We start from the raw sequence: 18,861 nt of genomic DNA on the forward strand, positions 1-18,861 counted from the left end.
ATGTAACGTTCTGAGAACCAAAAACTAACGTTCTGGGAACGTTCTGGGAACCAAAAACTAACGTTCTGGGAACGTTCTGGGAACCAAAAATTGTTACCTGGGTTACAGTGGATGTTGACCGTTATGGTTTGAATGATGCGCGTGCGCAGAGATCCGACTTGTCCCATCAGAAATGTAAAATATAAATAAGCGTTATAAATATGATTTAGACTAAAAAAATTACCCTTACATCGTGTCTACGCCGGACATGACAGTTTCCGCTCCACATCGCAACAGCTAAAGGGGCTATTCACATATAGGCTATGTCCAAATTCAGGGTCTGCATCCTCCTTAGGATCCTTCCTACCCGGTTGAAGGAGGAGGGGTCCTCTGAAGACCGCAAAACCTAGTGATGGGTCGTTCTTGAACGATTCGTTCATTTTGAACGAATCTTTAATGTGACTCGGAAAGAACGAATCGTCTTGGGGAGTGATTCGTTCAGTCGCGCATGCGCAATTGCGCAACTATGAGCGAAGGACTCAAACCAGAAGACTCGAGAGATGAACTAATCAATTCTGTTTCCGGCTCAGATCGCGTTAGTAAAGTTAATACGGGGCTGTCACGTGACGAACGAACGACTCAAACCCGAGACTCGAGAGATGAACTAATCAATTCTTTTTCCGGCTCAGATCGCGTTAGTAAAGTTAATACGGGGCTGTCACGTGATGAACGAACGACTCAACCCGGACAGATAGAAGTGAGGGAGCTAATCATAGACTGAAGACCCAGGTAAACAATGAATTATTCTTTTCTGTTTCTAATAGTTTTGTCTTGTTTGTAGTGTGATGAACGTTTGTATTAGCAGTACATATGTTATGGAAGTAAAACATAGCTTTTTAATTATATTTTGGTAAAATGAACGAAATGAACAAAATGACTCGAAAAAAGATTTGTTCATTTTGCTGAACGAGACTCAAAGATCCGAGTCGGTAAAATGATCCGAACTTCCCATCACTAGCAAAACCTGGAAGTAGGTGTCTGTGGATTTGGACAGCCTACCCTTCTTTCAGTTCCATCCCCTACCCGTTGCTCATATTTGGTCACCTAGCAACCATGACAGCGCTAAGCAAGAAGTAAGGTTAGCTGTACCAAAGAACTTTGTCTGTACTGCACAAAACAAAAGAACTGCTCTTTCATCCCTAAAAGCGTTAAAAACAGCTTCAATCACTAACAAGAAATTAGCTGTGTGTAAGGGGATATTCACACAGGCAGTAAGAAAGAAGCTAGTTTACGAAAGAGAAGTTTTTTTAACATATAAACATACAAATGTAAAAAAAATAAATAAAAATAAGCTTAACGCTAAAACCAAAGGCCAAACTAGACAACCGCTGTAAAAAAATGTTTTTTTAAACGCCATTTTTTTTAAAACTTACATCATTACTACCTGTCGCTTCGTCCGCTATTATTTGAAAATTTCGGAAGCGCTCTACCGAAAGGAATTATGGGATAGGTAGGACGGGAAAGGATCCACCAGACCCATCCTTCCAATTCGGGGAAAAGGAGGACGTATTTGTGGGCCACATTTGAAGGATCCTATGAATTTGGACAGCCTTCGTCGCAGCACTGTGACGTAACATCCTTCAAATAAGTCCTCCGAAGGATGCAGACCCTGAATTTGGACACAGCCATAGTGTCTTTTGCGCGGCGCGCATAAGTTTGTTATTTCAAATGTAGACGCGCACTATGCCTGGATTGCGCGCTCATAATGAACCGCGGGTCATGTGACATGAACCAACCAATCAGCTTCATCCTATTTATCTAATTCTATTCTAAAATTTCACTATCACAACATTGTAACACAAGCAGGTTTATAATATAGATGTTTTACATGGGAATACACATGTGAATACACATGTTTTTCACATGTGATCACAAGGGTTTCACATGGGATTCACATGTTATTCCACTGGTTTCACATGGGTTTCACATGGGAATCACATGTGATTCACATGGGAATTCACACAGAATGCACATGAAAGTGTTCCAAAAGCACACGTTTGCACATGTTTTCACAGCTCAAGATACTGCTTTCTTCTGTCTAAATCTGCATCTCGGCGCTCTCTGTAACGCCTTGCTATCTCAGCTCCATTAAGTCCCATACTTCTCAAAATAAATGTATTCTATTAACACACATTAAATACAGTAAAATATGGTTTCACAATCAGTTTTATTGTTTCTATATTGTCATTAAATGTGATATGTAGTCTTATGTTACCCATCTCAGCGGTTGATGTCCACCCTGTCATAACAGCCTTGATGACAGGGTGGACAATGACAGGGTGGACAATTTTAGCTAATCTGCTTTTATTAAGCACATGGTGGGACACTAGCTAGCAAAACCAGCTAACTTGAAGGTGACTTTGAAGTATTTTGACAAATATACCTAAACTTTTCAGATTTTCACGCCGACAGGGTGGACATGTTATGCGTGACCATATTAAACAATGAACATATAATGATGATATACATGAAAAATAAGAGGAAGTACTTTCTCTTCTTGGTGCTGTTGGTCTGATCTCAGTTCAAATATGTCAACATTCTGGTGATGATGTCACTGATTGCATCATATTAGTAATTAAAGGGCCAAGTGACCCATAATGACAGGGTGGACATTAAGTTCAGGGACGCATATGAAATTGAAGATATTTTTTTGTAAAAATACAAATAAAATGGCAAAAACCTTTTTTATTTGCTATTAACTAATGGCAACAATAAGGGAAAGTGGAAATTTGTTTGATTATGTGTTATTTTATCATTTATAGCCTTGGTTGATATCTGCTGTCCAGCATGAGGGACACAAGAGAAGGGCAGTGATGCATTAGAAGAAAGTGGAATAAAATAGCCAACTTGAATGCAATTATTATTGTACAAACGTGTATTAAAGTACTTATACATTACTTGTATCCAACCAGAATAGTACTATTACACAAAATGGCCAAAATAACTCCATGACTGTGATGGGGACAACAAAGGGCACTTTATAGTGATATTGACCCAACTGTATTACACATCAATAAATATGACTAAAAGTGGGTTTTGCGTTGATATCCGAACATTATTTCATAAAACAAATTCTTTAGCATCAGTAATATGTACATTCATAAAAGTACATTCAAACTGTTTTACCCAAGTCTGTCAAATGATTGAATTCCTAATATACTTACAATTAGTAGGGCAATTATTTAAAATATATATATATTAGAAAATTACTTTTCTAATCAACTTTTTCGAATTAAAAATGGAATTATTTACATCAAAATCACTTTTGAAAAAGAAAGATAAAAAATAAGATTTCAACATTAAAGGATAACTATTGCTAAAATGCAACCTGGGCTGTTTTTTTTGGTAACACTTTATAATAACGTTCAGTTGTAAGTCATTTATAAGTGGTTAGTTAATGATAAAATAATGATTTGCAAAACATTCATAAATGTTTAATAAGTGATATGCTAACAATTTGTGTATGTTTTGCTAATTCATTTATAAGTTATTTACAAGTAATTAGTTAATGATGAACTAATCATTTACAAAACATGACTATGCATTCATAAGTGATTAAAAAGTGATGTGTTAGTATTTTAATATATGTTTTGTAGATTAAGTTATAAATCATTTACAAGTGATTAGATAATGATGAACTAATAATTTACAAAACATGATTATATGTTCACAAATGATTATTAAGTAATAGGCTAACAATGTACAAATTTGTCGTAATTTATCTTAAAAAATTGCATCATGAAATAATCAAAAAGATCCTTAGTAAGTGGTTAATATGTTACTAGTTAATATATTATTTGTCACTTAAAAATAATAAAATATCAATCATTTAAATGTGTATCCTTCACTGAAGATCGCATCATGAATAAATCATTTACAAATCTTTCTGCATCCTCTAATCTAAAGTGTAAACAATTCATCAGTTGTAAATGTTTTACTCATTATTCAAAGGTCTTTCACCCCGTGTGTATACCCACCTGATGCCCACACAACCTGTAACCAGCAGGTTTGTAAAACATTTACAACTGATGAGTAGTTTACACTTTAGATTAGGGGATGCAGAAAGTGTTGTAAATGATTTATTCATTATTTATTCATCAACAGCTTTTGAATACTTTGTAGTGTGTACTGCAATGTAAGTGCTGACTGGTAAGGGTAAAGATGTTTTCTTTGGCAAACATGATCTGCGCCCCAAATGACGCACTATACACTCTGCACTTATTCACTATGTACTTATGCACTAAGCACCATGTTCAAATTTGTTTTCATATCAACTTCAAATTTGTTTTCATATCAACTTCAAATTTGGAATAACTTATTTAGATTTAAGACTTCAAACTGATATCAAATTAAGGATAAAACCTGTTATGTACAATATGTATTTTATATAAAATATAATAAAAATGGTTCTGTTTGATTATTTCATGATATGCCATTTTTCAGATAATTTACGACAGATGGGTAAATCGTTAGCATAGTACTTACAATAAAATTAACATATCACTCTCACATGTCTCCTTGTGTTTTGTTTATTGGACTGTTCTGCTTTGGTTTCTCCCTTTGTCTCCCCCTGTCATTCAGTTAACTTTGGTTTCTTCCTTTGCCTTTCTGTGTTGATTTAATTATCGTCTGCACCTGGTCTTGTAATTAGTCTCACCCTTTATAAGTCGTGTGTTTCTCAGTTTGCTTTGTGTCGTCTTAAAGTTTTGTATTGTTGTGTTTCTTTGGATTCCCAGTTTGTCTTTATTAAAACACATTGTTTGATTGAAACGTCTTCTCTCTGGCTCTTCATCTCCCAGCAACACGTGACAGAAGACGACACCATGACAATGACTGCTGATGAAAAGCTGTGGAGTTTGCGACAGGGTGGTCGGGAGTTGGAGAGGGATGTGGTTCAATTTGCCGAGCTACACTGTAACAAATTTCTGTAGTTTTCACAGCATTATTACTGTAAAATGAACAAATCCATACTGTGGAATATGTATACAGTTAGTTGCTGTAAATCGGCAATGCATCATGGGTAAAAATACAACCGCGGGAAATTCTACAGTAAAATAATATTTTCCTGTGAATCACATTGCAGTAGGGGTGTAAATATTAATCGATTCGTATCGATGCATCGATTATGCAGCCGCCGATTCAATGCATCGATTCGTCCGCAAGAATATCGATTAATGTGTTTATTTTGCCGCCTGTTTGTTCACTTGTCTATTTTTAGAATCCGTTCCGACCTTTCTTTTACTGTCTGCTCCGATGTATTAAGCGTACTACCTACTCCTAAGCTGCGGGTGGCACTAACCTCACTGTCTTCTTCTTCACATGCCTTACTTTCGTTTCACAGTCCGATGTTGTTCATGTTCACAGACCTCACGTTTTTGTCTGACTTTCAAGAGCGATGATTTTGAACTGATTTTGTGGAGTAGTATTCTATTTGCAGTTCATCTACTGCAAAGGATGTGTGACCATTACCTCTTAATAAGATGCAAATTGTATTTTCAAAATGTAACCAATTTTGTATGAAAGAAACTTTTTTAAAACGATGAATAGGCTAATTGGCAATAGTAGACCTGCACTATAAGTTTTTTTTTTTTTATTACAATTTATCTGATTGCACTTTGTAGATGCAGTAACTTATATTTGCTGTTCTATTTGCAGTGCATTGAGCACAACTGCTTTAGTGGAACATACACATTATGTGAATAGAATACTGTTTCTGTATTCTCAATAAAAGGCAAATTATTTACCATTTTTGTTGATTTATTTGAAACTTAATAGATATCATGTAAAAATATCTAATATTGAATCGAATCGGATCGAATCGCATCGTATCACAGGGAATTCTGAAGTATCGAAAATAATCGAATCGTTGGCTTAAGAAATCGGTATCGTATCGAATCGTCTTGAAGGCTCCGATTTACACCCCTACATTGCAGTAGTTGAGATCGGCATTTTTCTCTCAGCTGGATTAACCGACGTAATGGGCGTATTTTTTTCCAATTTGACCTCAGAAAGGTAAAGTTGCTCTTTATTTTTCCATATTTTTGGTCATTATTGTTATATTTACAGTTTTCACTCGAGACGTTATACGTGTTTAACTTTCAGAGAGCGTGAGAGAGAGAGTCGACCGTGAGAGGGAGCGGTGGTACCGGGCGGACATCCACATTAACCGGTAAGTGTTCGCATATTATTGCAAAAAGCATTACATTTTGATATATTTTCAAGTCATTATTTCGGTAAAGAACTGACATGGCTGTATACATTTAATCTGGAATTGCGTCTGTGTGTTTGTGGATTAGCTGTTTGAAGCCACATGTGTTTTTCTCTTGCTAGATACTGCGCGATGGATATTGCTTTAATACTGACGAAATGCAGAAACAGGTAAGGCGTTAAAACCGCACGACATTTTTCATAGGACTTTGTGTTTTTTTACTTGAGCTGTGCGTAATATCAGTTAAAATGGCTTCGCGCCTCAAACTAAACACCATCCGTTCTCAGAACTGCGTCACTCAGGACTAAAGGGCTGAAGGCGAAACGGCCTCAGACTAAAAGACATCATGGTCTCGTAAGCCTCCGTCTATATTTGTTATTTAATGGTTACATGTTAGTAACATATCCGCTGTCACAATGCATCGTTTGTCTTTTGGATATTATAATACATTACAATACAGGGCTTGCAAAATCGCTAGCCCAGTGTCCTGGGGCTATTGTGTTTTCCAGTTGGGCTGGCAAATGTTTCACCAGCTATTTTAAAATAGAGGGCTCCTATAGGTACTTTAAAACTCCTCAATTCAGTTCACATTTAAGACCGTACAAAGTTTTTAATACGTTAAACAGTATAAGAAAAGTCCTAATTATAATTTTATAAGGTCTTTTACTGTTAGGGACAAACAGACAAGAATCGCGATAGGGCTGGATTAAACTTCAAAAGGCAATGATATGTGCGTGTCTTTATATGAATGTATCTGAAGGGGAACCGACTGTCCTCAGAATCGTGTCGATGGCTTTTTAATTTAGTCTTAAACTTAACCTTAAAGTAAACATATAATGCCTGATAAAACGGCTTAAATGAGTTCGGAGCTGCTTTGTATACAGCCGTTACTAGGGAAACCGTAATATTTCAGCGCTCCTAAAGCGCCCCCTAGTGACATAGAATGCATATTTATTTCCAATAAATTTTTTCAGCTGTTTATGGTCAAATTATTAGTTATTGACCCATGTTTTTTATGCAGAAAACACAGAGTTGTAAATGTGAAAAGTTCCCTTCTAAATATCTAAACAATTAAGACAGTTACATTTATATATACTTGATTTATCTTTTTTAATGGTATAAAGGCTGAAATACCGTTGTATACAAATTTTTTTTTTGGTGAAAACCTTTATCTGAACTGTATGTAATTTTATGGCTTAATATGTTACCGTACATTGTCCAACCCACTCATACTGTGTTTATTTTACTTGTGCAGCTCTTAAAAATTATCATAAATTGCCAATAAATTGATATTTAAATAATTCAGTAGATACCCTGTAAATAGTGAAATAGAATTCCTTCCTTGATGTTTGTTGATAATGATATTTGTGTATTGAAAATATTTTGATGATATGTAGACCCCTATCTGATTTTCTATATTTTAAAATAAAATTAAGCTGTCATTTTTGCTTATAAACTTCCACATTAATAACATTTTTATTTATTTTTTACTGCAGGGAAGAAGACTCCAGCCCAGGACAATGATGCCAGCTCATGTCCATCTCAGGAAAGAAAAAAGGATTCATGCTGAACATCACATGCAGAAACCAGAATTATTGCATCCCATTTTTGGTCATCTGTTGGCACTTGTTACATATAGAGCTGTTTTACTTAAAATGCTTTGAAGAAATAATACCAAAAGATAAGCTTAATTGATGTCTGTGATATATGAAGACTGATATATATAGTGGTGGCCAAAATTATTAGAACACTAGTGTTTTTTACCAGCTTAACATGGGTTTAAGTCAGTTATTTCTATCTTTTGCTGTAGTGTAAGTAGGAAATATCAGTTTACATAAATATAAATAAATATCCAAACATAAATTTATGCCCTTAATTGTGATAATCCAGTGGAATTTCTGTGAGATTTCAGCTGGTGAAAATACCAGTGTTCTAATACTTTTGGCCACCACTGTATAAATGTTAATTGTTTGTTAATTGTTTATTTTCACTGATATAAAAAAATATATTGAAAACACTTTGCTAAGTTAACTTCTTAACTAAAAATTAAATAAATTGATATTGCTGTTATTTTATGATGCTGTTAATACTTTCTCTGACAAGCGGCAGTAATGAAAACTATTTTCTGGTTTGTCATGTAATGTTTGATGTATATCCTGTACTGGAGCTAAAGATTTTATAGTTAGAATCTATACATTTTTAGGTTTATGCAAAATAAAAAAATGTTTACACACTGAAAAATACAAAATTGAAATGTATTGTATGCTATGCTATTTTATGTATTTTAAGTCAATAAATGGTATTTTTGTGACAAAAACCGTGTCTTCTTTTTAGACTACACACAATTAAAGCAGTAATGTTCATTATAGTACAGTATACTAATTACTTTTTGTTAAAAATTAATTTATTCATGATTAATTCATTCAAAAAGAGCATTCTATTAATCTGAATGCAATTATGGTACTGTGATATTCCCTGTATAAAAATTACAGTAGTACAGTAAGTTACTGTGATGAAACTTACAGTCAGCATACTGTGGAATATATTACAGCAACTTACTTGCCAATTGCTGCCAGTAAGTTGCTGTAAATTTCACAGTAATCTTGTTACAGTGTATATCATCAGATGAGCTGGCCCGATGCTTCAATCAGCGTTGTGTTTCTGTTGGGGCTGGACAAGGATACAATCCGTTGCGATATACCCGTTCTTGATCTTCCGTTTGTAGAATTTGTCAACGTCATTCTTCATTTGAACGGCTCTAACTTTAAGCTCACTGAAATGGAGAATGACAGTCCTGATCCTTGTCCAGTCCTCTCGGATGCACGTCGCATCGCGTCAGCTCATCCTAAACCGGGATTCCCCACATGCCTCGTCAACTGCTCAGACCACCTGCCAAGTTAAGATGCTCAGGGTAATCAAATAGTGGAGTCTGAAGGAACCAAAGGTATTTCATTACAAAATTTTTTTAATGCAGCATACGTTATAGTAATTAATACTTTTTTTTTATGGTTTAATTTATTTATTTGACACTTGAATGTTTAGTCATATGTTACCTACAGGTTCATTATACTGGAAGCAAAATGCTCGCAAAATACTTGCTGTTTCAGAGGAGGAATTTCTAAGATTTCAACAAAATAGCAAACAAAAGAGACCTAGGTACATTCAGGTTTTTTTTCTTCCCTACTGATTTTTAGAAATGGTTAAGTACTCAACACACATCTCAACTTATGATGGAGACTGAAGTTGACAAGAAAATTAACCGCAATGTCAGTTGTCATCTACTCACCCTCATGTTCCAGTATCAGTGCTTTGCATAAAAGTGTATTCTTCAGATATTATAGCAGTTGTTTTATACTTGCCAAATTGATTACCATAAGAATCATGGAAAAATAATAGTTCAGTTGCTGCTTCTATGGTATAAAGCAGCTGTTTTCATTTTTTTATTTTTTCGAATTTGTTATATTGTAGAAGTCAACTTTAATAAGAGTGGGGAAAAACTGGAACGTTTAACCAGGCGAAATGATTAAGACTAACTTTATTGAATCTCTTATTTCACAGGACCCTTCCAGGAGCCAATGTTTGCAGTCTGTTGCCGGAGCATTGTGGGATGCAAAGTATGTGTGCTGCAGTGGCATGAAACTTCTAGCCAGTGTCTTAAATGTAGACAAGAGTACACCAATGTCTATGAAGTCACAGGCCTTTCTGATGCATTTTCTGTTCTGAAAGACATAGTTTCTGTTGACTAAACTCTAAACAAATTTGTTTATGTAATTTCTTTACTTTTTCTGTTATTCATGGGTCATGTTGTGTATCTTTTTGTTGTTTCAATGAGATCCAGCAGAGCTAGTTTAAAGTATGAGAAGTCACCGTTCACAGTATTGTTGTAGCATATTTCCATATCTGGGTGCAGTTCTGCAAAGTGGTGTTCCACACGTTCTCTTTGTCTCCCTGAAGAAAAGGGATCACTTCCAAACACTAAATGTCTGGTCAGTGACTAGCCTAGTTCTGCTTCATAAAGGTCAGCTGCTTCATTGGCATGTGGCAACAGTTCCTCTGAGATTATCTTTAGACATCCACCCTCTGCCAAAACATTGGGAATGCCTTTACCTGGAGTAACAATTTCAAGCCAGACTGTCAGTTCTTAATCATTGTTCTTTCAATAAAAATGTGTTCTTTCAGTATACCTGGTATCCTGTGTTCTTTGACTCCACTTCTTAAATATCACTGATGCTGAGACACTGGTCCATGCCTTCATTACTTCTCATCTTGCCTACTGTAATTCTCTTTTCTGTGGTCTACCAAACACAACATTAAATAAGATTCAATATATCCAAAACTCCCATCCTACAAACACGTCATTGGCCACCCATTCATTTTCGTATCCAATACAAGATTCTCCTTATCACCTTCAAAGCACTTTATGGACCTGCCCCCCCTCTATATATTTTTGATCTCTTTTACACTTACTCCCCACTTCGCACACTACGCTTTTCAGAAACTTGTCTGCTGTTAATCCTGTTACAGGTTAGCATTGTTTGGTGGACAAGCGTTTTGTATCTCCGCCCCCAGTACAGGATTTCAAAACTCACCTTAAATCATATCTTTTCCTCTCTTGCTTCTCTGATCTGACTACATCATCTGTTTCATGCCTGGTTCCAGGGTTGGGGCCAATTCAGGAATGAACTCAACAATTCCAATTCAAAGAAGGAATTGGAATTCAACAACAATTACAGGAAACAGCCTTGGAATTGAATTGGAATTACAGGAAGTGGAATTCAATTCAGGGAAATTCCACTGAATTCCATTTATTGCTGTTTCTGAGCATTTATTTGTGATTGCATTTAGAGACATACGTTTGAACTTTATTTATGATGCTTTACAAATACCATGTATGAAATAGAGTTGATCAAATGCAAGTAAATATAAATGAGAATTGTACATTATGAATTAATAATTGAATGACAATGGTGATAAGTTTCTGGATGTACTATACATTCAATATATGATTACCACATAATATATGTCTCAACACACATGTCATTTTCATTCAAGTATTTCATTCACCTTTTATTACATCGAATTATCATCATTTCCTGAAATTTGGCATGTGAAATGATCATGCTTAACATACTAAACATTAGGGTGTCAAAATTAATCGTTTTTACGATGCATCGCGATGCAGACAAGGACGATTCGGTATCGGTTCAGTAATAGACCATAACCGGTTATAACGGACTCAGTCCAGTGCCAAAACACGCGACCCAGGGAGCTTGTATGATTTTCCGGGAGGGGGTTGGGCTAACGAGGGGAGTACACCACATGAATAAAATAAGTCTTCAGATTTTAACTGAAAGGATTATTGCCACTTTCTTTACACACCGGTGCATTTAACGAACTAACAAACATCAGTGTGCATTTAACAAATGTCTTTTTTTGTTAGTAATTCATTTAAAGGACTGAAACACTATTTTTATTTGGTTAAAAAGACTGGCTAAAAGCACTGAGCGTGTCTGTCCGGCTCAGCACCGTTTTACACAAATATAATGTTTTGTTGATATTGTGAGTGCGCACATAAATAATAATAGTAGACCTTTTGCAGTTATGAATGATGCCTTTTTATGCCTTACTTTTATCAACAAAAATGGTGTATTTTAGGTTTCCACCGCGTTTGAGCTTCCATGTCAGCTGCAAAGCCCGCTTTCGCTTTCACTCTCCGCAAAAACGATTGGATATGCATCTAACAGCGCACATTTATCTAGGTTATCTTATTATTTTAAATGTTTATGATTTTTATGCCATTGTGATTTTAATTCCTTTTTATGTACAGCACTTTGAATTACCATTGTGTATGAAATGTGCTATATAAATAAACTTGCCTTGCCTTGCCTAGGTTAAATGTTTAAATTAAGATTATGAAATGCATCAAGTGTTTTAATGTCTATAGATTTTATTTAATGCAAGTCGTGTTGATTTCGCAACGCAAGCCACCACCGCCCAGCAGGATCATCCAACGGAGCCCATGGCTGCACCACGGGGCCGCAGGCCCTCTCACACCGCCGCCATTCACACCCGCCGACGCCAAGCCACGCCATCAACGGCACCTCCCAGGCGTCAGCCATCTTCCGTCCCAGCTACAGGGAAATGGACCGTAGCAGGACTGCGGCAAACACTCACCAGCGCTGGCGTCATCATCCCGCGACGAGCTACCAAAGCGGATCTACTCGACCTGCACGCTTCCCTTCAACTGGGTGATGCTTCCAGTTTTACCCCTCCTCCCAAGGCGGACAGAACGAGTGCACGCCGTTCAGCCCCTTAAACTCGGCCAGACCAATCCGCAAGTGCCGCAGGGACGGGCTCCCGGCCAGAGCGCGCCAGGAGACCTTCTGCGAGTTAAGGACGTGCCCCGGTCACCGAGGCCGCCAGCCCTCGCCCCCTTCCGCGTTCAGCCGAACGCCAGCCCGTCACCCACGGCCTTAAGCGCCACTCCACGGCTTCTCCAAGTCGCAGCGTCAGCGCGAGCTCACTGCCACAGACAGCAAATCCCCACGCACAGCCCGCACCCCACCACACTCCCCTTGCTTTCCCATGGACGGCAGCGCCGCCATCTCACTCCAACGCGAATATCACTCCACCAACGGCGCATGCCCCAGCGCCCGCCATCCCTCCCCTCTTCCCTCCTTTGTCCTTTACAGGTTTTGCGTCCGGCGCATGCTTGCCGCTGCTCACGACGCAAGCCCCCGTCCACCTCCTCCCCTCTCTGTCATTATTCCCAGGAGTCGCTCCAAGCGCAAACATGCTTCCACAAGCAATACCGGCAGCCTGTTTTTCATCCGCCCAAACCCGCTCTCCCTTCTCACTTGCTTCTGCGACACCCCTGCCCATTCCCCCTAATGCCTTAGCCCTGAAACCACCCCCGTACCCATTACCATCAGGAACCAGATCCTTTCAGGTGCGGACGTAGATCTTTTTTCACTCCTCTCTCCTATATCACACACTTCTTCTGATCGCGAAATTAATTGTGGTGTTTTTTCAGTCATCTTAAAAAATTCAAAGCACAATCCGTCACGCATTTTGTCTTTCGCTGAATTCACCACTGCTTTCACTCACTATGCAGAAGTCATTTGCACTGCCTTTCCCCACAGAAGACGCGAGCTCAGCAACTACCTCGCTATAATCGCTGAGCTCGCATTGTCATACGGGGGATCTCACTTTTATACCTACCACAAGCTTTTTTTCAGCTAAATGCGCCATCCGGGTCGCCCAATGGAACCAGTGCCCTTACTGGGGAGCTCTGGATCCCGAACTCCATAGTAGGGTGTTTTTAGGCTGCCAAAACATCACGTGCGCAGTCTGTCGCTCATTTTCTCACTCCACCGCCACTTGCCCTTGATCCCCCCAACTCCCTCCCAGCCGCACATCTTACGACTACCCAAAAGCTTTTCGCAGAGCTCGGGATTCCCCTCGCCCAAGACAAAACCCTAGGCCCCAGCACTTCCATTGAATTTTTGGGCATCAACTTGGATTCTCAAAAATTCCAGGCCTCTCTACCCAAATAGAAAATCGATAGAACAGTTACACTTTTACAAGTGGTCTGACAAAAAAAATCTAATCAAATAAAAACGCATTACGTCATTGTGAAATAGAAAAGAAAAATAAATTTGAAGTAAAATTGAAAAATGAGTATGCAGTGCATCGTCGAGATATTGTATTGAACCGAATCGATGACATGATAATTGTAATTGAACCGAACCGTAAGACCACTGTAGGTTCACACCCCTACTAAACATACAGTACTTTGTATTTCTTTTATATGTTTGTTTATGTGATTTACAATATTTAATGTACTATAAACTATTAAGCAAATCAAGTCAAATTATTTTATTTAGCAACTCAAGTGGAATTTATTTGAATTCAATTCTGTTTCCTGACATTCCAATTCAATTCCAATTCCATTTCCTGTCAGCTGCATGCAATTCCAATTCCAATTCCATTCCAGGAAGTGAATTGGAATTTACCATTCATTCTCAATTCAATTCATGAATGGCCCCAACCCTGCCTTGTTCCTAAATTTTTATCTGTAACTGTACTTGTCTATATATATGTTTTGTTTTTGTTTTCTCTCCCTTGCTGTAATACTTATGTGTTCTGATACTGTACAGCAACCTTGAGTTTGCAGAAAGGCTCTATATAAAAAAAAAAAACGTATTATTATTATTATTAGATGCAACCTGGAAGAAGGTTTAATAAAAGCATCTGTTAAATAAAGAAAGACCCTTGTTTCTAGGGTTCTGATTCTTTTCAATTCCCAGTTTCAATTAAAATATGATTAAAGAATTATAACAAACATAAGTATTCTGTCTCTTTTTGCAAAACATTCAGATGCAGCTGAATATCATTAACAAAACTCAGCAGGCTACATAAAAAGTGGACTCGTTTGAGAGTTTTGTGAAAAATAGAGCGGCATGATTCCGGATAAACTGAAGGTTTTTTTAATGGAGATTGTGGTTCTATCACAATTCTAACGATAATACAGACACCAAACAAAATCGCATGAAATTTTTAAATGAATGATTCAATGGCTCACTCAAGATTTACTGCATGAATCAGCATTTGTGAACAAATCCCTTGAATGAATGATGATTGAATCCATGATTTATTTATTAACTTAGCATACCCAGTTAAAAAAAAAAGTCACCGCTCGCCACTGATGTGAAATACTTCTCTTCACTGTAAATTCTTACATGAATTTCAAGGTTTGCTATATCTGTTTTTCCACAGTGATGGCACAATTAATTCTTTTTTACATCTGTAACTGTAAGCAGGTAAAAGGCTTCTCTCCTGTGTGAATTCTCATGTGCCTTCGACAGTCTGTTTTTTTTACGAAACTTTTTCCACATTCTTGGCAGGTGTGAGGCTTGTCACCAGAGTGGATTTTCTTGTGGGCTTCAAGGTTTACTTTTACAGAGAAACTTTTTCCACATTGTTGGCAGGTGTAAGGCTTCTCTCCTGTGTGAGTTCTTATGTGGCCATTAAGAGTTTGTTTACGTTTAAAACTCCTTCCACACTGAGGGCATGTGAAGGGCTTCTCTCCATTGTGAATTTTCATGTGGCTTTCAAGGTCTCCTTTTCGAAGGAAACTATTTCCACACTGTTGGCAGGTATAAGGTTTCTCTCCAGTGTGAATTCTTATGTGGACTTTAAGGTTTCCTTGATGAGTGAAACTCTTTCCACACTCAGGGCAGGTATAAGGCTTCTCCCCTGTGTGAATTCTCATGTGCCTTTGAAAGTCTGGTTTTTTAACGAAACTTTTTCCACATTCTTGGCAGGTGTAAGGCTTCTCTCCTGTGTGAGTTCTTATGTGGGCATTAAGAGTTTGTTTGCATGTTAAACCCCTTCCACATTGAGGGCATGTGAAGGGCTTCTCTCCAGTGTGAATTTTTATGTGGCTTTCAAGGTCTCCTTTTCGTAGGAAACTATTTCCACACAGTTCGCAGGTGTAAGACTTTTCTCCAGCATGAATTCTCATGTGTCCTTGAAAGACTGCTTTCGAAACGAAACTTTTTCCACATTGTTGGCAGGTGAAAGGCTTCTCTCCAGTGTGAATTCTCTCGTGTGCTTTAAGGTTTTCTTTTTTAGAGAAACTATTTCCACATTGTTGGCAGGCGTACGGCTTTTCTCCAGTGTGAATCCTCATATGGATTTCAAAGCTTGCTTTTGTATTGTAAATAATTCCACATTGTTGGCAGATAAAAAAAAGACTTCCAAACCATGTCTTTTGAACTATTTTGTGTGTAGTCTTTTCAGTCTGTGAGGAACTTAAGTTCTCTTCAGTTATGAAATCAAGATGTTTCTCATACTGAATGTTGTCTTTGGATTCATTCAGCTCTTCACTCTCCTTTTTCAGAAGCATCAGGTCTAACGCAAAAAGAGATCAAAACAATTTTTTAATGACACAAAGCAAAACATCACATTCATACATGTAAACATCAAAACCAATCATATTCATATTCTTTCTTTCTTTCTTTCTTCAGTTGTTAAGAAATTTTTATTGAGGAAAACATTTTAGGATTTTTCTCCATATAATTGACTTCTTTGGTTCCCCTGAATTTGAACTGCCAAAATGCAGTTTACATGCAGCTTTAAAGGGCTCTAAACGATCCCAGGGTCTTACCTAGCAAAACAATCGATTATTCATTTTTTACAAATTACAATTTATATACCCTTTAACCGCAAATACTTGTCTTGGTCTAGTTCTGAATGAACTGTGTGTATTCCTGTTTATGATAGTTAGGGTAGGTCAAAAAACTCCCATCTCATTTTCTCGCAACAGAAACGCAATTTACAATAAAAAGGGTAAAACGGTGATGTAGGACGATTTTGAAAGTGGAGGAGAAAAATGAGATGTAAGTTCCCCTTCGGGAACGTCGAGCTGCGTCACTCCGCTTTGGGAACGCCTCCAGCGTGCCCACGCTCTGAATCACGTGTGAAATCAGTCCAATAGAGAGTTACGTATGACGTCACGGACGGGGTGACGTCAGGAGCCAGGAAGCTATAAAGCACATGCGGTGAATGCAGCCGGCAGCTTCTGTCTTTCAGTCGCGCTCTGTGTGAATTGTTTGTCTGTTAACACTGTTTTTGAGGCCAGTTTGCTTCACTTTTATTTGAGTGTTAACATAGATAGAGATGGGCGATAGCAAGCGTTTTAAGAAGTGTATTCCTCCGTGCCAACGTTACATCACGGCCGAGGATACACACGCTATGTGTGTTGCTTGCTTGGGAGTGAGGCATGCCCAGTCAGCCTTTGAGGAGGCTGACTGTGTGCATTGTTTGCGGCTTCCTCCGCACGCTTCGCTCCCGGAGGGCTCTTTTTGAGGAAGGAGCCCTCACCAGCGTTCCTCGCGGATCAGGTCCCGCTTCGGCTGAGGCTGAGCGGCGCCTGCATTCGTGGGGATCGCAACTGGATCTGGTATCGAGTTTGGAGACGGGCGAGCCCCTTTCTCCATCCTCCTCTGCCAGATCCATGCCTCTCTCTGGCGTAGAAGCCCGCTCGTCGGTTTCTTCTCGCCAGGAGGAGCACTCGCCGCTGCGTCTATCTTCCTCTGAGGAGGGAGATATGGATGTAGGCGAGCAGGCTGGAACCACGCCCGCCCAGCCACTCGAGTACGAGGAGTTAATGGAGGTGATCACCCGTGCTGTTGCCAAGCTCAACATCAGCTGGCCAGACGTGGTGACTGGTGAGCAGAAACCGACAAAGTTAAATGAGCGGTTTCTGCGCCCAAAAGCCCCACCTCCACGCCGAGGTCTGCCATTTTTCCCCGACCTCCACACTGAGGTGTCGAAGTCGTGGGGAAAGCCATTTTCGGCCCGTGTTCACGCTCAGTCTGCCTTCACATATTCCAACGTGGTGGGGGCTCGTGAGCACGGTTACGGGACGATGCCTCAAATCGAACAGACGCTTTCTAGCTATCTGTCCCCGAGTTCAGCATCGTCCCTAAAGACCTCGGCACTCCCCAGCAAGCCTTTAAGAACAACATCTTCCTTGCTGGGGAAGGGCTACTCGGCAGCAGGTCAGGCCACAGCCTGCCTTCACACCATGGCAGTGCTGCAGGCATACCAGGCTGACCTGTTGAAAGAGTTTGATGAGGGCGAGGACGGGGCGGCGGTCGATGTCAGCGAGCTGCGTCGTACCGCCGACCTTGCTCTGCGAGCCACCAAGGAGACCGCCCGTGCCATTGGGCGGTCTATGGCAGCCATGGTGGTCGCAGAGAGACACCTCTGGTTGACCCTGTCGGATATGAGAGACCACGACAGGGCCGTCCTGCTTGATGCCCCGCTTGTGCAGTCTGGCCTGTTCGGCGACGCGGTTCCCTCCGTCGTCGACAGGTTTCAGCAGGCTCGTCAACAAGCGGCGGCATTCCAGAGGTTTCTTCCTCGCCGCTCGAGCTCTGGGGCTGCTGGACGGGAGCAGCCCCGCCCGAGTGCCCGCTCCTCGTACCGAGAGGAACAAAAGCGGAGCGTTGCTACGCGGACTCCTCCTCGACATCAGGGGTCCCGTAGGCGCTCTAAGTCGGGGGCTTCTAAGCCTAAGGACGACCTGAGGGCCGTCCTTCAGGCGAAGAGGTCCTCGGCAAAGAAGCCCTGACGCCAGTGGCTCTGGGCTTCAGAGGGCAGGCCCCCCTGGGCTAGTAACATCTCCCCAGTGCCCTCTGGAGATCCGTTTGCTAACCCTGCCACCTCAGGTGCTTCAGGGCGCAGCGGTCTCCCGCGGTTTGTCCCCCCTGCATCCGCCCGTTCGCGTAGCGGGACAGGGGGACTCGCAAGCTCTAGTACCACCAGAGGTCAGCCTCGAGAGGCTGATTCCCTTAGTAAAGCATTTGGCAGCGTGGCAACTTCTGCCAAACGTGTCTCAATGGGTCCTGCAAACAAGTAAAAAGAGGTTACAAAATTCAGTTCGGCGCTCGGCCGCCGCCCTTTCAGGGGATCACCACTACGGTCGTGGCCCCTCAGCAGGCTCTGGTGTTGGAACAAGAAGTAGAAACCCTTCTGAGGAAGGAGGCCATCGAGGTGGTCCCTCCTCATCTTACAGAGAGCGGCTTTTACAGCCGCTACTTCAT

The 18,861-nt window shown here is 39.9% G+C and overlaps 1 protein-coding gene across 1 annotated transcript; it reads right to left on the reverse strand.

Moving 5' to 3' along the window:
- Positions 1-15,047: 15,047 nt before the first annotated feature.
- Positions 15,048-16,023, reverse strand: LOC141325992 (uncharacterized). The gene has a single exon (XM_073834707.1). The coding sequence runs from the start codon at positions 15,939-15,941 to the stop codon at positions 15,048-15,050; it is 894 nt and encodes a 297-aa protein (XP_073690808.1). The 5' UTR covers positions 15,942-16,023.
- Between the last annotated feature and the right edge of the window lie 2,838 nt (positions 16,024-18,861).

Source organism: Garra rufa, chromosome 2, assembly GCF_049309525.1.
Source record: "Garra rufa chromosome 2, GarRuf1.0, whole genome shotgun sequence".
Lineage (NCBI taxonomy): Eukaryota > Metazoa > Chordata > Actinopteri > Cypriniformes > Cyprinidae > Garra > Garra rufa.